This window comes from Anomaloglossus baeobatrachus, chromosome 5, assembly GCF_048569485.1.
Source record: "Anomaloglossus baeobatrachus isolate aAnoBae1 chromosome 5, aAnoBae1.hap1, whole genome shotgun sequence".
In the NCBI taxonomy this organism is placed as follows: domain Eukaryota; kingdom Metazoa; phylum Chordata; class Amphibia; order Anura; family Aromobatidae; genus Anomaloglossus; species Anomaloglossus baeobatrachus.
Window position 1 is genome coordinate 275,887,438 of NC_134357.1, and position 22,757 is coordinate 275,910,194.

General features: G+C 44.3%; 1 protein-coding gene across 1 annotated transcript; it reads left to right on the forward strand.

The window, feature by feature from the left end:
• Positions 1-364: 364 nt before the first annotated feature.
• PPP1R27 (protein phosphatase 1 regulatory subunit 27) lies at positions 365-22,513 on the forward strand. Its single transcript, XM_075349512.1, has 3 exons — positions 365-730; positions 4,239-4,389; positions 19,574-22,513. Exons 1-3 carry the CDS (start codon positions 562-564, stop codon positions 19,695-19,697), a joined length of 444 nt encoding a protein of 147 aa, XP_075205627.1. The 5' UTR covers positions 365-561; the 3' UTR covers positions 19,698-22,513.
• The last annotated feature ends 244 nt before the right edge of the window (positions 22,514-22,757 follow it).

Here is a 22,757-nt window from a genome sequence, read left to right on the forward strand (position 1 = left end):
ATGTGTATAATTTCAGACCTGGCTAGACGGATTGACCTAGCTTTATTGACCCCTATTTAGAGAGGCACCTTCTAACTTCCTACTATGTGGGTGGACAGATAACTGCCTGATCATGTCTACCCTGCTGTCACTGATTACTGTGGTAGAACTCTCTCCACCCCAAACTTGCAGCCAATTTTTGTATCTTCGCTGTGACCCTGCAAAGCTCTGAGTAGCAGCTGCTCTCACGATCAGTTGACCTGGTAAGATGAGCCTCTCTTCAACTGCAGTGGGCGTCTGCACTAGTCGTTTGCCTTACAGTGCGATGAGATGAGAGTCCCTTAAATAGATGGGAAGGCAGAGCTATAAAAAGGGGGTTTTGTGTGCCGCAGCTCTATGTGTGGAATTGGTAATCAGTATTCGGATCGGAGTTACAGAGTTACAAACCCTAAAGGTGGCTTGGGAATTTACCACAATTTGTGGAAAGGGGAGAAACCGGATTCTGCTCAAGTGAAAATAACTTAATTGACAGCGCTGGCGCTAAGTTCACCTTCCGCGACCCCTGATCACGGCATCCTCAAGATGAGGTATTACTCTTCCCATAGGACTTCACGCAGTCTGAGGTCGACACGGACTGTGCGTTTTCCAAACGACGTGCTTTTTCTGGATCATATCCGACAGGGTGACCTGGAGCAAGTGGGGAGATTCATAAGAGCTCGAAAGGTGACGATGGACACAATCTACTTAACAGGTGAGGGTATAGTGTCTCGTCCCACTTTGAGGAAGAGAGTTAATATCAAGTGAAATATGAGTTTCTTTTTTTATTAAGGAAGTGGTGTAAGGGTAACCATAAGTAAAAATAGCCAGAAATGTTATGCACCATGGCTCCCTGACTCCTGGGACTTGTCCAGTCTTGGGCATATTTGCCAGGGGCGCTCCACCAATGACATCGGAGCCGTATGTGACAGTTGTTTATTTGCTGTTGTTGAGTCGCACTGTTACAAGAAAACATTCACGCTGAAACTCAAAGTGTGAGCAACATCAACAACCTGGGTATACTAGATATATATCTAGGTATATATACCTCCAGAATATTGGTGCTTATCAATATAGATAGCTTCCTGTATGAACCCGTCCTTCGATATACTTGTGGTATAGAACATCCGATTAAGAATGAGCCAAGTGGATCAACACCTTAATTACCTTTTAAGCCATTTCTTAAATAGTCATTCACTAAGCGCTCAAGGAACAGAGAAGAAAGATGGCACATATCTTATTTTTCTCCGTTTTCTAACTGCAGCCAAATTAACAATCATTTGATATTGGCAATATATTTTAGGCTACAGTCTAAGGTTAATTAATAAACGATACTTTAGGGGAAGGACTGATGGTGGCCATTGAAATTTCGTTTCTTAGGGCTTGCTCACATGAGCGTATAAATCTAACGAGTGCAATCTGATAAAAAAAAGGGATAGCACTAGGACCAATGTTATTCAATGAGGCAATGCAGATCTGCATTTTTTTCTCAGCTGTATTTTGCATGAGAAAAAGAAAATCGCAGCATGGACTTTGAAATCAGTGCAGTGCGAGAAAAAAAATTGGATGGACCATTAGTATGGAATCCGATTTTTACAGATAAATTACAATTCTTAAAGATGGGATAGTGTGAAAGATTAATAGCTGCTGAGTTATAAAACAAATTGCATACGGACAGCACATGGATGACAAGTGAGAAGGAATCATCCCACTTTATGGATAAGAATGGGACTGAACTTTTTTAAGGCCACTTTCACAAGTCCGAGAAACATGGACTGTGCTCTGAATGCAATATTCGGCCTGCACGCCAGGTCTCTGAATGAGCTAACTGCCAAATAGGCATATATGAAGTAGTAAATTGAGGGCAAAAGACCAGTTGGACTGTATATTGGGATTTGAGTACCTACCTTTGCTTCACATAGGTGTGATACTAGCCTACGGAGTTACAAAAATTAATAAAAGGTTTGCGTAATTCTATCATAAAGGCGTGTTCACACTGAGTTGTTGCTTACATTTTGGAGTAGAAATGGAGTGGAAAGTTTTTGAGGAGTGTTGCATTTCTTTCTTTCTTTTTTAAAACAAGATGATTTGGAGCTTTTCAGCTTAGTTTCTGCCCCAAAAACCGCTCAAAAATTCTGTAAAAATATACCCTAAGTGCACAATACAATGACTCAACAGTTTCAATGTCTTGACTTCTTGAAAATTTGTTGAATCCCTTCTTCCCGAACTTTAGAAAACAACACAACTATATCAGTGTAATGTGCAGGTGCATTTACGTATCAAATGTAAAAAAAAATCATCCTGAAGGACCTCTAACTATACAAATATGTAGGACATAGAACCAATGCATAAAGCGGCACGTTAAGGGATTACAGTTAGTCTATGTGCGCACGTGTGCGCTCTGCACCGCACTAAAAGGTGCGCTTCAGAGCGCAGCTGAAAAGCTCCGTTCTGAAGCGCATGGTGCCGGCAGAGAACGTGCGCTCTGCATGCTGCCCCTCCCTATAGACAGCATGCAAACCGCACGAAAGAAGTGACATGTCACTTCTTAGAACGCAGCGATTCGGGCAGCAGCCGAATCGCTGCGTTCTAATATGCCACGTGCGCACGGCCCCTGCACAATCTCCATAGACTGTGCAGGGGACGCAGGACGCCTGCAGTTACGCTGCACAGAAACTGCAACCAAAACTGCACCTTGTCAGAGAGAGCCTGGAAATGTAAAAAAAAAAGCTTGTAATGTAGGTGCGTTTTTGAAGCATTTTTGATGCATTTTTTGTGACAAAAATGCACCAAAAATGCATGAAAGACGCATCACAAATGCACCAAATTGACAGCATGCATTTTTGATGCGTTTTTTTGTGACAAATGTTGACAAAAACGCTAGAAGAATGAACATGCTGCTTCTTTTTTGTCACAAACTTTTGTCAAAGAAAATGCTGACAAACTGCAATGTGCACATAGAAAATCTGACTTCACATAGACTTTGCTGGGAAGTCAAATGGCAGAAAGTTCTGACAACAAAGCTGCACCAAAAAACGCAACAAAAATGCAGTGTGCCCATGTAACCTTATGGTATATTCCCACAGAATTTTTTGACAAGGATTATTCTGCCAGAAAATCTGTAGTTTTTGTGTGTGAGCTGTTTTTTCTCTTTTATTCAGTGGCCAAATTTGGAGCTTATTTTCAGGCATACACAATTCAAAATATAACAAGCTGCTTTCGTTTTCCAAAATACATGGAAAGGGCAGCACCATGTGTAGTTTGGCCCCTTTCACACGGTCGTGTTTCCACACGTACCTGAGACAAGGACACACATGGACCCATTAAAATCAATGAATTTGCTCACACGTCCATGTTTTGGCACGCTCTGTGTGTCCGTGTGTAGCACACGTGTGTCTGTGTACTCCACACAGTGACATGTCTGTTTTTGGCCAGCAGCACAGATGTCACGTGGACCGCATACTGATGTGATCTGTGTGAAAACAGTGTGACGCGTACCGGAGGACACCTATTCACTGAAATTAAATGGATTTTTATACCTGCCTGTCACTGGCGCTGCTGTTGCTTCCGGGTCTGCTCATTATGCTTCGTGAATGTTCACTGCACTGACTGCGGACCCCAAAGCAAATGTGACAGCAGTGCCAGAGACAGGTAAGTGTACAAATTCATGTTGTTTGTGTGCTATCTGGATAGCACACGAACAGCACATGGTGAACACACACAGGGACACACGGATGGCCATAAGAACCTGCACCATGGACAGTCAAACACGTGTGTTTAATACACGGATGTATGAAAAGGACGTTTGACTAAGCATTCAAGAAGTATTTGAAGCATCTGCTCCAAAAACATAATCAAAATACCACATGTGAACATACCATGAGAAGGCTGCCCATGGCAGAGCTTCTGCATCACACTACGTAGAGCTATATGCTACGTTTTTACTAGTATCATCATCATCATCCTAGTGCTATCTGGCTCTTAAAACTTATTCTTGGTGGGGAAGTGTCACATTGCATATCTAGATTGCCTCAGTCTTAGATGTAAAAATTCTCTGTGCAATAGAACTAAAAGGGTTATTACATTTTACAATGGTGAATATTGGTAGATGTTAATTATGAGTTTATTCTATTATATATTATAATATATGTCCTATAGTTGTATATTTTATAGAAACAAAAGCTGATGAACGTTTGCAGCTGACGCTTGTTCTCAACCCTCAGGCATGGGTGCTCTGCATGAAGCAGTCCTCTCCGGGAATCTAGAGTGTGTGAAGCTGTTAGTGAAATACGGAGCAGACATAGAACTAAGGGATGAAAATGGCTGGACTCCGTTGCATATGGCATGTAGTGATGCACATCCGCACATTGCCAGGTAAGAGAACATAAAGGAACTCTAGAATTGCATCATATTCTCATATAAGCAGGGATGGACATACCATTGCTGCAACCTGTGCAGAAGGCCCAAGAGGTAAGGGGGCCACTTCCAAAGCAGGTGGAATTGTGCATCATTATGAGCTATTGGACTGCAAAGGGCCCATATGCTGTTCTTGTATAGGTGCCCTCTTCTGCATGTGTCTGTCTCTACTACTACCATGTTTCTTTGAAAATAAGACCTACTCTGAAAATAAGCCCTAGCAGGATTTGGTATTTTTTTCGTAGTATACTTTTAATATAAGCCCTACTCCAAAAATAAGCCCTAGTTGCGTACCATACTATAACAGGGCTTGGGAAGCCTTTTCAGGATATGTAACATTTATTTTCCATTAATACACATTCCAATCACTGATGACGGCACAGAGGAGTAGGCGGGAGAAGGGAGTGAATATTAATTTTCAATTAACCGGCGTACCAATCACTGACGCCAATACAAAATATAAGACATCCCATGAAAATAAGCCCTAGTGCATCTTTTGGAGCCAAAAATAATATAAGACCCTGTCTTATTTTTGGAGAAAAACGCTATGTCTAAATTCTGCAGGATCAGGGTGAACAATTGCAGGGAATATGCTTGTCCTACATCTGCAGTACACTATTAGAAAAATGTATTTTGCCTGTAAAGAGAGGCAGCAAGTATAAAGATTGAATTCATTAATATTTAAGCCAATGTTTGCTAAGGTGACTCTGCATTAAAATTAGTGTAGTGAGGGTTGCAAAGAGTGGAAAATGTGTACTTTTAAAATATTAAAGGGATTGCATGTGTAACACACCGGGAATTTCACCCGACACATCGCCGGGCCAGGGGTGCAGATCCTCTGCATCGTAAGAGGCTGTCCTGACCCGGTTTTGTGACCCCGAGACATACAGGAGGGGAAGGATGGGGGAGTACGGAAGGAAGGATGGAGGGTGGGGGTGGTAGTGACGGTTAGGAAAGTGTGTTTAGATCATGACGTCACCGGTGGTCTGCGGCCAGGGATGGGCCGCCGCTGCGGGTGCAGCTCTCCAGGGCTCATGGTAATGGTCGCAGCCGGGATGGTGTCGCTCCCCACAGGCGGAGTGGGATTACCCCGGGGAAAATGATGGAGGATGGACGGGGTGGTGGTAGTCCCCGTTGGCGCCGCAGCGCTGGGCGCCGACAAATAAGAAGCAGAGGCAGGGGCTGCGGTTCCAGGTCTTTTACTCACAGGTAGTTCAGGCGCTGCCCCAGACTACCGATCTCTGCCACGATGGGCTCCAATCGACCCCGCATAGTCGGCGGTCATCGCTGGTGTCAATGAAAGTCTTTCTAGTGAAGCGTCCCTTAGTTGCTATCCGGAACCCGGGCTGAGCCTCCAGCTCCAAGCCAAGGGCCCAAGTAGCGAGAGGAACGCTCAACTCCTGTTGTCTGTGTCTGATGTTAGCCCAAGGTGTGCCCGGGAAAGACTGCTCTAGTAGGATGGTTGCGCCTGCTTCTTACCCCAACTGTTGCCTGCCCCCAGTGCTTGTCCTAGCGATTGGGGAAGTCCCATGCTTCGTGATGGCTAACTTCCCCTTCCCTGTCTGCCCTAGTCCACCCCCCTGTAGGAAGCACTTTATTGTTTTGTGTGTGTGGTTTTGTGAAGGCATCGGCAGTTATCCCGCTCCGTACCCGGATAGATATTACCCCTTAAAAGTGATGTAATACCCTGTGGGCTTCTTAGCCCAAGTGGTGCTCGCCCCCTAGTGGTATGTAGTTGACACAGGATTGGGCCGAGATGGTTCACGCAGCACTCGGATGGCTTGGTCTTTGAATTCGGCAAAGCTAATGTCTGGGTGTTGCATAGCCATAATGCGCAGCTGGGTCCAGTGGGCATCAATCAGTAGCCCCTCCAGAAACTGGAAATCCTCCACTTCTGCTGATGCCAGCTGTTTGACTGCTCTCATTGCCTCCTGCAGGTTTAAGGCGTAATCACGTATGCTCTCTTGGGCCCTTTGCTTGCATCCATAAAACCGAATTTTTATCTCAGATGGTGTACAGGTATCAAAGATTACCTCCAGCTTAGCCAAAATGTCCTTCGCCACCCTCTTATCAGTCTCCGGCCAAGACCTGACCTCTTTCCGGGCTGCTCCGGTTAGCTGAGCAATGAGGATGTTGGCTTACTGGCTCTCCATTAGGGGGTAGATATGGAATACGCCATATAGTTGCTCCTTAAAGTCAGATAAAGTGTAGGCTTCTCCGGAATACCAGGGTAGCCAGGTCACTCCCAGAAGGTAGGGGATAGTAAACGGGAGTACCGGATAGGCGGCTACTGCAGCAGGGACAGCCTCTGCTTCCTCCTCAGTGGACATATTACTTGTGGTATTTGCTCTCTGACTGGTTCTGCAGCGGAACTCCTTTTCGTACCCTTTTCTGTGGGCTCAGCCCACGATGGCACGCCTCCTCTGTTCCCGCTCTTTGCAGTAATGGCTTCTACTGATTTTGCTAATACGCCACACACAGTTCATAAACAGAAAGTTCAATAGGTGCAGAGTACCCGATTGTTGCGGACATGAAGATCCTGTTCGTGACGCCAAATATAACACCCCGGGGTTGAGGGAATTTCACCCAAAACGTCGCCGGGCTGGGGGTGCAGATCCTCTGCGCCATCATGGGCTGGCCTGACCCGATTTCGTGACCATGAGACATACAGGAGGGGAAGAATGGCGGAGTATGGGAGGAAGGATTGAGGATGGGGGTGGTAGTGATGGTTAGGAAAGTCTTTTTAGATCGTGATGCCACCTGTGGTCCGTGGCCAGGGATGGGCCTCCGCTGCGAGTGCTGCTCTCCGGGGCTGATGGGAATGGTCGCAGCCGGGATGGTGTTGCTCCCCACAAGCGGAGCTGGATTACCCCGGGGAGGATGATGGAGGATGGACGGGGGTGGTGGTAGTCCCCATTGGCGCCGCAGCGCTGGGCAACGGCATCGGCAAATGACAGGCAGAGGCAGGGGCTGCGGTTCCAGGTCTTTTACTCACAAGTAGTTCAGGCGCTGCCCCAGAATACCGATCTCTGCCACGATGGGCTCCAGCCGATCCCGGATAGTCGGCGGTCACCACCGTTGCCCGTGAAAATCTTTCCAGTGAAGTGTCCCTCGGTTGCTATCCAGAACCTGTGGGAAGCACCTTATTGTCTTGTGTGTGTGGTTTTGTGAAGGCACTGGCAGTTATCCCCCTCCTTACCCGGGATAGATATTACCCCTTAAAAGTGGTGTAATACCTGGTGGCGCCTGAAGTCAAGGGGCGTTACACATGTTCTTTGCAATACAGCGTGGAAATGCTGCTAAGAAGCTGTCAAAATTGCTGCATCCGGGCCAGCTTCAGTCCCCCTGAGCTCCACAGATGCTTCTGGGGGAACACTTCATCTGCTGATAACATTGGAGAGTGTGCAGGTAGAAATGTTGCTGGCTCAAACTGCCAATGTTCAGGAACACACCGCTCCCTGGCAAGCAGGAAACTGAGAAGCAGGGTAACGGTGTGCTTCTGCAGTTTGATATTGAGAAAATTTCTCGACATTGACCTTGATATATAAATGGGTGGATACAGTGTTTACGAGTTTAATTGCGGAACAAGAATATGTTCTTTAGATTGTGTTCACCTTTGAACACCATTTTACAGCTCATATACACACATAGCTATATATAAAGCAGAGCAACAGTAATTACATTTTATAACTTATCCTGCACTAATCCTAAGTTACTGCTTATATTATAGCACAATATAGCTATATCTCAGCAGGTTCCTGTTGGAAATAGGCAGCAAGCTTGTACCTAACAGTGGCTGTAAATGTTATATTTATGCTTTTCTTGTTTCTGTAAAGGCTCATCTTGTCCTACAACCATCAGGCATCACATGGTAGTTGTCAGATCCTGGAATCCACCACCAAAAAACTCTTTCACTAGCGTGTACAGAGTACTTTACAGGGTTATTGAAGTTAATTATATGGACATTAGAGAGGGGAAATGGAATCCTCTAGAAAACTCAGAGTCCGACTCATTAAGACTGCCTTTGTACACTAAAGTTATAAAGAAGGGGCGTTTTGGAGGAGAAGGCACTGGATTTGACAAATCTTTAGTGGCATGCGCCACTTGCGCTTTGACAAGAATGTTACCCCAGAGACTGGAGTAACATTTCTAATGTAAAAAAATGCTGCCACTATGATGTATTTAAGGACCCGGCGTTGCACACCCTGTCTCGACTCCCTCCATTTTGGCTAATTTTGACAAAGCTGTGCCAAATTATCATGAAAATGCTAAAAGTCACAAAAGTTGTGCTAAAGTTTTGCGATTTTACAGAGTGTTTTACGCCAGTATCTTTACGTAAACACTGATGAATCCGAGCGTCAGTGTAAACATGGTCACTCATTTATATGAATGGGAACCATATAACTCTACATTTCTCCTGCATCAGGTTTTTCAGCTGCCAGACTTGCAGCACTTAGGTTCTCATTTAGAAAATAAATTATCCACAAGAGTTTTAGCAAGTTTTTAAGTTATCCCCCTCCCATAGCGTAAGGGATAACTTACAGATCACTGTAGGTCCAAGTAAGTACAGCGTTCGGCTATCTCTGGCAAGCCCATAGAAAATGGATAGAGCCTAGATGCTGATGCTTGACCTCTATGTAACACCAAGTTTATTGGGATTGGTGGAGGTCCCAGCAGTCGGACCCCCAATGATAAATAAGCTGTTCTCAGGATAACTCATAAACTTGGACCAACCCCTTTCAGGGATTTAGTTATTACTCACCCTTGTTCTAAAGCAGAGGTCCCCAACCTTTCTGACCTTGAGAGCCACATCAGCTCTGAAAGAGGTTTTGGGGCCATATCTAGCTCCCGTCCCTCACAGTAGTGACACCCAGAGCCCCCGTTTACCAGTATAATGATAGCCAAAGCATTTCCACAGGAATCACAATGAGGCGATATACAGAGATCCAGGGATTTCTGCCTTACCTCCATCCAGATCTGCTGTTTTGTGTGGTATTACTCACAAAAGTCACCATCTGAAGACCTGCTCTTCATAGCTATTTGCCAGAAGTGGTGTTAAGGCACCAAGCTGGCAGACAGTCCCGCGCCACACATCATGGGCCCGCAAGCCACATGTAATCTAGAGACACGTTTTCTATCAGTCAACTTGATTTTCAGAGAATCTTCACTGTATATATGGTAAAAGGGCTAGAAACATTTGTTAGGCACTAGCGGTGGTGGATGACAAGGTGCTTAAAGGGAACCTGTCACCACTTTTTTGGCCTATAAGCTGCGGCCACCACCGGGCTCTTATATACAGCATTCTAACATGCTATCTATAAGAGCGCAGGCCGGGGGTATAACATAAAAAACACTTTATAATACTAACCTAATGGTCGAGCTTTGGGCCTTATGGGCGTCTCCGTTGTCCGGTACCGGCGCCTCCTCTTTCGGCCATCTTCGTCCTTTTTCTGAAGCCTGGGTGCATGACGCGGCTACGTCATACACACTCGCCGGTACTGCGCAGGTGCACTACAATATTTTGATCTGCCCTGCTCAGGACCTGAATGCCTGCGAGTGTGTATGACTTCGGACCCGTCATGAACCGCGGCTAGCGAAGAAGGAGAACAAAGATGGCCAAAAGAGGCGGCGCCAGCACCGGACAACGGAGACGCCCGTAAGGCCACAGTGCGACCATTAGTTAAGTATTATAAAGTGCTTTTTATGTTATACCCCCGGCCTGGCCTCTTATATACAGCATATTAGAATGCTGTATATAAGAGCCCCGTGGTGGTGGCCGCAGCTTATAGGCCGAAAAAGTGATGACAGGTTCCCTTTAAACACTTTCCTGTGTAGTATGATATGTCTATAATCACTGTCATTCAGAGTTTGAAGAGAAGTATTTTTCTAAAAATAAAGGGACCAGAATTACCTAAATTTTTGTTTGAAATGTAACAAAAATTTTACATAACACGGACCTGCCCAAAATATTTGGTGACTCTTGGCAACATTAAGTCAGTCTCAGTAACTATTTCAAAAGTGGGTGAAGTGCGTGGCTGAGAGTGCCCTCCAAACGCCTCACAAAAGTGGAGTAAATTAGGGCAGAAAAGAACTCAATTTCCTAACTGGCACATGAAAAATACGCTAAATTAATTAGGATGTACTCGCTTCTTCATGAATTCAGCACATCTTAATTGTAAAATGCCAGTCTTTATAAATCAGGGACAGGTTTATGGGACTGTTTTTACACAATAATAAAATCAGCTACAAAGGGTCAGTTTAGACAGACTGACCGGAGATACTGAACGTCTGTCAATCGGTAAACTTTTATCAATCGACGGTCATTTAATAGCCTGTTCACACAGGCAGACTGAAATAAAGGATGCGCACTGAGCCATGTGTTCGCTCGGTATCGTTTGGGTGCTCAATATAATGCCCAGCATAGTCTTTCTCTTTAATTTTTCCAGAAGCCCCTAATGAGAGGATCGGGGATGAGAGAGAGAGAGTATGGAAAGATGAGATGGAGGACAGAAAGGCAAGAGATATCTTCTCTGCCCTCCTGTTAGGGGCTTCCGGAAAAAGGATTGAGTTTCCCATTGACTTCCATTATGCGCAGTACTCAAGTCAAGCCCATTCGGGCATCTGGCCTGCTCGATTTGAGTACTGGGCACTCAAGCATTTTTGTGTTTGCTCATCACTAGTGAGGACCCATGTCCTCAGTGCACGTAGACTGCCATTGCTCTTGGAAGTGTTTATGCAGAGCAATGCATTGCAAAAAACGATCTTTTGTGCTGCGCAAAAGATTATTTTATCCAATGTACAAGCGTTTTGCTCGTTCATTGGGTGATTGGCAGCTGTTTATACTGAAAGATTACCTTGCAATGAGCATTCTTTGTGCTCGACAATCTTTCTATGTAAATGCTCCCTTACCCTTAGATCTACCATTTTGAATCAATCATGGTCATTACACCCATGTGGCATCACATTTGAGTGACATAAACAACTAACCAGGCCATTACTTGTTTAGTGAATATATGTACAGAGCAGATATTGATGTGCTGAGCCAGGGGTCGTGAAGTCACAGTGATTATGCCACATGACCACATGGACGCAATGTCAGAAGGATGACACATGGGTGTAACTATAGTAGGTGCAAAGGTTGCAATCACACCCAGGCCCTGGAACTTAAGGGGGCCCAAAGTTTCTTTGTCCCATATAAATTAAGACTAATATTATTCAAGATTTGTGACAGAGGTTGGGGCTCAAAAACGTCACACTACGTTGCTGATAATCCATTCTGGTACGTGGTGAGTTGGTGGGCCAACAATAACAACAGTAGATATAGGGTTATATACTTTACTATTTTATTTGATCATGGTTTGTGGTTTTGGATGATCAATTAATGTTGAAATAAGGGACCAAAAAAGCCTGAGCAATCTGAGACAAACAGGTTACTTAGCACATAGTGCTAAACAACAATATGGTTGCTAGGCAGCATGTTCCTAACAACCACCCGGTCAGATGTACCCCAGCTGTTCTGCATATAGCTGAATTTGCACTTTTTTGTGAGCAGATGAGAATGTTGCATGGTCACAGTCTATATCAGGGGTGGGCAATTAATTTTCCCATGGGGCCGCATAAGAAATTGGGATGGTTTTAGAGGGCCGGACTAATATAATTAACTCGGTTCTACATATATACATTATATATACACATATATATATATATATATATATATATATATACACACAAATACGCATATATATACTGTGTGTATATAATATGTATACACACAATGTATACACACACACACAATCCCCATATACTACATCACTACACCCGCCACATACTACACCTGTAATATACATCCCTATACACTACACCTGTAATAAACTACACCTCTATATACTATACCACTATATACTACATCACTACACCCCTATATACACCTGTATTATACTACACCACTAAACCCCTATATACACCTGCATTATACAGGTGTATATAGGGGTGTAGTATAATACAGGTGTATATAGGGGTGTAGTATAATACAGGTGTATATAGGGTGTAGTATAATACAGGTGTATATAGGGGTGTAGTATAATACAGGTGTATATAGGGCTGTAGTATAATACAGGTGTATATAGGGGTGTATATAGGGGTGTAGTATTATACTACACCCCTATATACACCTGTATTATACTACACCCCTATAAAACTACACCACTATATACTACACTACTACACCCCCCCATATACAACACCTGTAAAACTATATTCCCATATACTACACCACTACACCCCAAATATTTGTCAACAGTTAAAACCCCCTCCCCCCCATTGTCCCCGCAGGTTACTAGTAACCACTCACCTCTCTTCTTATTGTCCCCTCCTCAGGCACCTCCGTATGAGCCCCCCGCTGAGCTGCTTCTCTTTTACATGCCCAGGCTGCGCCGATGCTGTATTCCTAGGAGCCCCCGCCGCTGCTTCTCTCCGTATGGGCCCCGGCTGCTGCAGCTTCTTCTCCTGCCGGCCGGGAACTTTTCAAAAGACACACGCGCGCCGTACTGACGACATCAGGGCGCGCGTGTGTCACAGAGAAAAGTGTCGGGCAGGGAACAGAGGAGAGATTCCTGCGTTCCGCTGCCTACACTGTGCGGCGCTGCAGGATCTGTCCTCTGTTCCCTGCCCGGCACGCAGCGTGTGATGTGTGCAATCTGACCACGGGCCTCCTGGAGCCTGGTGCTCCGGACAACAGGTCAGATTGCCCTCATCAGTGACCGGCCAGCAAGGACGCCCTGAACCAGGCGGGCTGATCACAGAGAGTAGGCGGGCCGGATGTGGCCCGCGGGCCGCCCCTTGCCCAGGTCTGGTCTATATACAGTGACTCCAACTGATCAAAGCTAGTGTTCTTCACGTCAGTTTTGATGTGGGGGTGTTCTGGATTCAGATGCTCCTGATTCAGGGACTGGAGCTGGAAGAAAAGTGTAAAACAAAAGTCGCTAAATTTTTGACCTTCAAGTTGCTCAAAATTTTGCATATTATTAAAGTGTTTTATGCCAGATTTCTGGCAAAAACACTTTGATGAATCAGGGCCAATGTTTCGAATGTTAGGGGGGCTTTACACGTTGCGACATTGCTTCCGAAATATCGTCGGGGTCACGTCGTGACGCACATCCGGCGCCGGTAACGACATCGCAACGTGTAAATCCTAGATGCGCCGATAAACGATCGCAAAAGCGTCGAAAATCGGTGATCTGTGTAGTGTCGGTCATTTTCATAATGTCGGGTCGACCGCAGGTACGATGTTGTTTGTAGCTCCTGCGGCAGCACACATCGCTGTGTGTAAACCCGCAGGAGCGACAAACATCTCCTTACCTGTATCCCAACTGTAATGCGGGAGAAGGTGGGCGGGATGTTATGTCCCGCTCATCCCCGCCCCTCCGCTTCTATTGGCCGGCCGATTAGTGACGTCGCGGTGACGCCGAACGCACCTCCCCCTTGAAGGAGGGATTGTTCGGCAGTCACATTGACGTCGCCGAGCAGGTATGTGCGTGTGAAGCTGCCGTAGCGATAATGTTCGCTACGGCAGCAATTACCACATATCACATGTGCGACGGGGGCGGGTACTATCGCGCTCGGCATCGCTAGCCGATGCTAGCGATGTCGCAGCGTGTAAAGTATCCCTTAGTCTTGGAGATATATCTCACATAGTTGTATAAAAAGCAATGGTATAAGTTATAATAGAATATGACAGATTTATTCGGCGGGATTAATTAGAAACCTGTGCAATTCTGGAATGACACCTTCATAGGCTGCAGGAGGAAAGATCATGTGCTGGACTCGTTCTGTCCTCTCTCCCTCACATGATAGTCTTCTGCAAGACCAGTCGTCATTTCAAGAATAGGCTGAGCATACCTTTCTGCTTCTTAAAATGCCTGCTGGTATTTCCTCCCCTTCTCAGATTCCTTCTTCGAGTAAACTAGTTTCATAGAGTGTAGACAGCTGTGGTTATATAGTGCCATCTTGTGGGCCAGGTGCATATTATCACTTATTCTTGCCCTAGGTGCAGACAGCTTATTTCCAGATATATTTAAGTTAAATAAAATATGTTACAATTATGCAAAATAAATAAAAAAAACTTGTGGTGAGAGGGGATGCAGAAGCAGATAATAAGGGGTTACAATGTCTTCCAATTTTAAGGACCTGCAAAGAAGGACAAGTATATGTAATGAGCTGTGATGCTATATGATGTCTGACCAGTTTCACCTTATAGCAGTTAGACATTTTTTTTTACTAATGAGACTCAAGAAAAAAAGTGTTAGATTCTGTGATACGAGGGGCTGCTGCTAAGTCTTTTGTTTTACCCAGAAAGAAACGAGATAGGATGATGAAACTTTACATTTATTCCACATAGTCTCCACTGATGTTAACACACTTCTTACATCGGTATTACAAGTTCTGTAAGCCTAACAAAAAGGATTTCGGTTGTGCCTCAACCAGGCATCCGTTGCAGCCATGGCATCAGAAATGGTATGAAATTTGGTACCCTTGAGGTGTCTCTTCAGGTTTGGAAACAGATGATAATCGGAGGGAGCTAGATCTGGTGAATAAGGTGGGTGGTCAACCAGTTGGAAGCCCAGCTCTGCCAGTTTTGTCGTAGTCGCTTGTGCAGTGTGAGCGGAGGTGTTGTCTTGCAGGAACAAGATTTCTTTGGACAGCTTGCTGCGCCTTTTGGCCTTCAGAGCTGCCTTCAGTTGGTCCAAAAGTTCAATGTAATACCTTGCATTGATGGTGGAACCCTTTTGAAGGTAGTCCACTAGCAGCATGCCCTCTTTATCCCTGAACACAGATGCCAGCACCTTAGTGGCTGATTTTTGCACCCTGAACTTCTTTGGACGAGGCGAACCACTGTGCCTCTACTCATTTGACTGCTTCTTGTTTTCAGAGTCATACAAATAAATCCAAGTCTCATCCATAGTGACCAGTCGATCTGGGAAGTTCTTATCAGTCCAGAAACACTGACAAATGGACCGGGAAGTTTTCACTCACATGCTTCTCTGATCTGTTGTCAAACATTTGGGGACCCACTTTGCAGATAGCTTTCTCATGTCCAAATGTTCATGGATAATGACACAAACACGTTCACGGGAAATCCACATGATGTCTGCTATTGCTTTAGCTGAAATTCGTGGATTCTCCAGTATGAGGTTGTGCACAGCATCGATGATCTCCGGAACAACCACCACTCTCGGTCGTCCAGGACGTTCCTCATAATTGGTGCTGAAGTGGCCCATTTTAAATTTGGCAGCCCAGTTCTTAACTGTAGAATATGAAGGGCATTGATCCCCCCAATGTCTGCGACATATCACCATGAATATCCTTCGCGGACTTTCCTTGCAGAAACTAGAATTTTATCACTCCTCTGCTCTCAGTTGCTCTGAATATCGTATTAGACTCTGCCATTTTGTTTTCCCGCGTGCGTAAAACACGGTTACTATAAGCAAACACAAAATTTTTAAAACATATATTAGACACATAAAGCTTTCATGTAATGTAACATTTGAATAACCATAGAATCAAAAAAAAATTCACAAAACCAAAGACTTATCAGCAGCCCCTCGTATAAATGAACAGAACACAGATGTGTGTCCAGTTGAAACATGGACATGTGCAGTCCCCTTTACGTAGATATCCATCATATCAATTTTCAGTGTTATAGGGGTATTCCAATTGGAAGATGGCATCACCTATCCAAAGAAAAGTGATCACTTCTAGATTGGTGGCAGTCAAACCACTGGGACTGCACCAATTACCAGAATGGAGTGGGCAGTGCTCATATGTGACCACTGCTCCACTCATTCTCTAATAAAGCTGTGGACACTGCTCCTGCAATTCCAAAATACAGAATTAATCGAGTGACAGTTGAGCATGTATGCCGACACTCCATTCTCACAGGGTTAAAATGCCTCGTCTGGAGATCAGTGGGTCTCTCAGGGGTTCTAACTTTTTCAGATTTAGCCTTTAAAAGTTTTTAAAGCTTATAAAAAAGCAACCCTTAAATATGTCTGTATGCTTAAGAGATAATGCAAAACAGATAATTATTTTCTTTATCTTGCATAGTTCTGTAGAGTATTGCTGTTTACAGTTTTTATTGATTTTACTCACTTATATAGCTCCATCATATTCAACAGTGCATTACAAACATCATTACTGTCCCCATTGGGGCTCACAATTTAGATTCCCTATTACTATATCATTAGTGTTGGAAAATACCCACACAAAGACAAGGAGAACATACAAACTCTATACAGATGTCCTTGATTTGTTTTTGAACCCAGGCTTTGATTTGAACCCAGGACTCCAATGCTAACCACTGAGCTACCTTACTGCCCTCATGAATCCCTCCGCACTCACAGGCAATACTTTATTTACAGCTGTCTGCACGCTCCTGTAACTGTCTGTTCTGAAATTTGCTTGCTCACTAACTGTGCATGATCAGCTTCCTACAGTATGAAACACAATCCCACCTGAGCCAGGGATCAAGGAGATAAGAGACTTGTGATGTATGAGGACTAGTAATGAGTGAGCATGCTCAGCACCGCTCGATATCATGCGAGTGCTCAATATCATGCCAAGCATATTCTTTTTCTTTCATTTTTAAGGAAGCCCCTAACGGGTGGGTTGGGGACTAGAGAGAGAGAGGACAGAAATGTGAGAGATCTCTTCTCCGGCCCTCTTGTTAGGGCCTTCCAAAAAGAGGCTTGAGTTTCCCATTGACTTCCATTATGCTCATTACTCAAGTGACGCTCATTCGAGTGTTGGGCCTGCTCAATTCGAGTACTGAGCACTCAAGCATTTCAGTGTTCACCCATCACTAGTGAGGAGTAGGACCCTTGTGTTCAGTCCATGGGACATCACCAGTAGTAGGGTCATAAGACTGTATGGGAGACTGACATACAGGGGCATTTCAACTACAGACGGTACATTAGTAAGTCACTAAAAATTCAATCCCATAGAAATGATTGGCACTACTACCAGTCATTTTAAATTCTTCTAGGATTACATTGCATGTAATTGTAATGCCAATATTGAACAGCATAAACATCAGAATGGTAATTCTGGACAATAACTAGTAACAGCACAGTCCATCCAAGTATAAAACTTGCATGAAGAAACGGGCTCTCATCAATGGCATTAATACAGGTCAGTGATAGCATGCAGAATGGCAGGCTACGGCTTTTATTTACGACCTATGCTTGATAAATGTATTAGTAGTGGTGTTACTTGATCACCGGGACAGCTTGACGTGGAGAAAGAATTGTCTGTTTCAGATAATCCCTTTAATGATGTAATCTATTTACAATTATTTATACATAATGGCTAATGTAGAAGTGATAGGCAGAGAAATTCATAGCTTAAATCCAGCCGAGCCTCAATGCCCTTTATCTGCCCTCAGTTCAATGGCAAATCTGCCTTGAGCTGAGTAATTTGAGATGCTAGGGATGTGCATGAAAACCCCATTAACAGACTATGTTTGTAAAGCACTGTATCCCTAGTGCCATGACAGTCAGACAAGAGCCAGCCGATCAGCTCGGTAGGACTGACGCTGTGCTGGCAGCAGAGAAAAGGACAAGTAACTTGGCAGCATTGGTGCTAAGTCATTTCACTCAGACTGCATATTAGGACACCTTCATAAGACTCTATTTTGGGTACTGGTTAATTATGCTGAAAACAGGATCTGATTCCATAATAAAAATAATTATTGTCCCATTTTTTGTAAGAACAATACAAATCTAGTAAGGTCCTACAATGTGTGGAAGTGTGCGTGAACAAGGAACAAGCTCTCTAAGGGTACTTTCACACTTGCGTTTATTTCCTTCCGTTACAATCTGCCCTTTTGGAAAACAGCGGAATCCGTTAACGGATTCCGCTGTTTCCCATAGACTTGTATGGGTGACGGATTGTACCAAAAGGACCTGCGTTGCTTCCGCTGGGCGACGCTCCGTTGCTTCCGCCCAGCGGGAGGAACGCAGCATGTAACGTTATTTTGAGCAGCGGAATCCTCTGGATTTCACTGCGCATGCTCTTTTTTTTTTTTAAATCAAACTTTATTTTGGCTCGCGGTGGCCGAACGTTCAGCTGAGCGCCCGGCCGTCGGCAAGCGACAGTGCTCAGCTGAGCGACCGGCCAACAGCATGCCCGGCCGCCGGCAAGTCACAGCGCTCAGCTGAGCGCCCGCCCGCCGGCATGCCCGGGCGCCGGCATGCCCGGCCGCCGGCAAGTGACAGCGATCAGCTGATCACCGGCGGTCGGCTGCAGGGAGCGATCAGCTGATCACCCGGCGGCCGGCAAGTGACAGCGCTCAGCTGATCACCGGCGGTCGGCTGCAGGGAGCGATCAGCTGATCACCCGGCGGCCGGCAAGTGACAGCGCTCAGCTGATCACCGGCGGTCGGCTGCAGGGAGCGATCAGCTGATCACCCGGCGGCCGGCTACTGGGAGCGATCAGCTGATCACCCGGCGGCCGGCTACTGGGAGCGATCAGCTGATCACCCGGCGGCCGGCTGCAGGGAGCGATCAGCTGATCACCCGGCGGCCGGCTACTGGGAGCGATCAGCTGATCACCCGGCGGCCGGCTGCAGGGAGCGATCAGCTGATCACCCGGCGGCCGGCTACTGGGAGCGATCAGCTGATCACCCGGCGGCCGGCTGCAGGGAGCGATCAGCTGATCACCCGGCGGCGACTACTGGGAGCGATCAGCTGATCACCCGGCGGCCGGCTACTGGGAGCGATCAGCTGATCACCCGGCGGCCGGCTGCAGGGAGCGATCAGCTGATCGTTCACAATAGTCTGCCGCTGGTAAAACTGTAAAAAAAAAAAAAAAAATCAAAACGAATTGCGTTGTTTTGCAGCATCCATTGCGCCACTATATGCAACACATCCGTTGCATCCGTTACACAACGCAATGCAACGGATACCGTTCAACGCAAGTGTGAAACTAGCCTAAAACATTAGTGGCTCCTAGATTTCAATGACTTTCTCCACCACTGATAGAGGACAGTAACCAACTACTGCAATATCTCATTGTGTGCCCTACAGACGGGTGCGAACCGTATATCCATATATAACATGTCTCCACCAAAATCTTTGTCTCCAACCAGGTACCTACTATCGCTTGGAGCTGAAAAAGAAGTTGTGAACAGTGATGGAGAGAAGCCATGTGAACTGATAGACTCCGACTGCGAGGAGCTAGTACAGCTATTCTCGAAAAAGGACGGCAATTGACTTTTGAACTGTATCCTAGCCCCAGCAGGGTGGGCATTTTTAACCTTTGCTAATCCTTTGAGGTGAGAAAATGCAGACTTCTGAGATTTCCTCCTAAGCTCTCACTTTCTCAATCTATCTCATGCCTGAGGAGTTCCAATAAATACAGTCACATAAATACTGGAAAAGACAGGATGGTGACAGAGCAACATTAATCTTTACTTCCATGTGGAAAGCCTGTTTGTATTCCCTGTGGGAGCAAGGTGACCATTTCGCTGGTACAGAAGAGGCTCTTCTTGGAGGTGCTAGGAAGGAGACAGATGACTGTCCCATTCATCATGTACAGGGCTGAGTATGTTTGTGTACCATAGTGTCTTGAAATGTACATACGTTTATATATAACCATGTGTTTAAGTTGTCTGTGACTTCAGATACAAGGTTGAGATTTGTATAGAATATCTGCAGAGAACTCTGTGAAATATAAGGTGGCTATAGACATGAAGATAACTTTAGCCATCCAACTGGGATGAAGCAACCCAACAAAATTACCTTCATGTCTAATTCTGCTCTACTGATCAAACATGGGTCAATACATCCATTAACCATTCTACTTACTCTCATACCTATAACTTTTATATCCCTTAAAATAAGTGACCAAACACACATGGCAGCCGTAGCAAATCTCTGTGTCTGAACACACCTATCAGACTAAATCATGCAGTAGGATTTATTAGAAATACATGTGCCTTCTGAACCCCAGCACATAAATTACCCACCTGCCTAGGATTTCCAAATAAGTTGCTCTTACAACAGGAATGTCAAAATTCAATCCCTATATAAATTTTCACTATGCCAGCTTGCACAATACAAATGTTTTATACTATCAGTGTGCAGGACTGTAGTCCTTAAAGAAATATTCCCATGATCCCTCTACCCTCTTACCACTACAGCTACCTGCATATCCCTTTACTACAATTTTTAACCTTGTGCTCCGATTCCTTCATGTGTTCAATGCTAATCTACTACTGATTGATTTGCACTGAATGCTCCCAACAAGATCCACCCAGAAACAGGTAAAAAGGAAAGGGCAGCTGGGAGCAGTGGAGATAGAAAGTGTGTGATATCCTCTGCTTCAGAGAGGAGACACTCATATGTTCTGAGAACTGGATGTTTCACAGACAATGGATAAACACCTGGAGCATGGTCATATAACTGCATTTGAAACTTGCTTACAGAGGCATTGCGGCTGCAGACTACATTTACTGCACATAACTGTTTGAACACAATTTTTAAATATCCCAAACTCCCTTCGATGTCTCTGTTCTAATGTAGTGCAGTGGTTAACGTAATATTGGTTGTGCCTAGGGAAGTTATGTGCGCATATTTAATATTCCTGTGCTCTAGGGGTATAAGATGATTAAATAGTTCATTGTATTAACTGGAGTGGACTAGGACAGTAAAGGATTTATGTGTACATATAATTTATTTTTATTTAAATAAATTAAAAAATATGTAAGGATTTATTTCATAAAATATTTTTGCTTTTATAAAAATCTTGAAATTAAATTCTCTGCTACATATCACACAGCTATAATCCAATGATATGTCTTTCTGCCTGTAGCCATACAGAATCTACCGTATTCACCTCAATCTTGTTGTATAAATAGATATCTAAGGATCTGTCAGTACTGAAGACTTCAGGTAATCAGAATATAATCAGTCTATTGCTGTATGGTGGCCTCTCCCGCACAGAGGAGTGGTGGGTTTACTGGTAATATATATACAGTACAATGGCTTAAAAAAGTCTTCAGACCCCATGAAGTTTTCCACATTTTTTCATATTACACCCACAAATGTAAATGTGATAAACAAACACAAAGCTGCAAGTATTTGTCAAATGGAAAGGAAATGATTCATATTTTAAAAATATAAATCTAAAAATTGTGATGTGAATTTTTATTCGGCCCTTTGTAGTATGATGCCCCAAAATGAAATTTGTGGGTGTAACCTGAAAAATTGTGGAAAATTTCACAGGGTATGAATACTTTTTCAAGGCACAATATATCCCCAAACTCGGACAGTATTTCATGCTGATATCACATGTTCATCAGTTTGTTTTTTGAGTTAAAGGGAACCTGTCACCAGATTTGTCCCCTATAAACTGTGGCCACCACCAGTAAGTTCTTATATACATCATTTTAGAATACTGTATATAAGTGCCCAGCCCGATCTGTATAACATAAAAAGAGCTTTTATTATACCTGCAGGGTGGTCGGGTCTGATTGGCGTCACTGGTCTTGGTCCTGCGCCTCCTATCTTTCTTCTTTCGCCGTCCTCTTTCCCTGCTCCGTGTGGATGACGCGCCCTACTTCATCCACACAGTCCTCCATTGCGTTCCTATGCATGGGCAGAATAAAGTATTGTAGTGCGCGATGCGCGGCCGTTCTTTGACCTTGTTTTTTTAGATTATACAGATTGGCTTTGGCGCATATATACTATATTTTAGAATGCTGTATATAATGGCTCACTGGTGGTGGCCATGGGTTATAGGGGTCAAATCTGGTGACAGGTTCCTTTAGGCAAAAGCATTATTCCACTCAAAGCCCTGGAGAAATTTATGTCAATGTCATCGTGAAGCTGAACTAACTCATCTAATGGTGTGTTGGGGTTATTATTAAAGTAACAATATTTTGTAAAAAGACTACTTCTAACATGTTATTTTATAGTAATTTGTAAGTAACAAAAGACCCAAAACCTGAAAAAAAATTGTTTGGTTACAAATATATACTTTATATGTTAATAAATCTGCTTTTATGTGCACCCTGCTGAATTCAGAACTGACTGCATTGTGAGAATATGTATACTGGTGTCTTCATAGATTGCGTAGGATAAATAATTAAAAAGTAGAAAATGAAAAGAAAGATGGTAACATAATATAACATCTAATTCTTTAGCTAGATCTATACAATGTACATCATTAGTGATATGTCAATGTCTGATGCGTACAATAATGAAGTGACTAAAAGATATCATATCACTAATTTTAATCAAAATGCAGGATTGTCTGCTCATGCCTAAGAG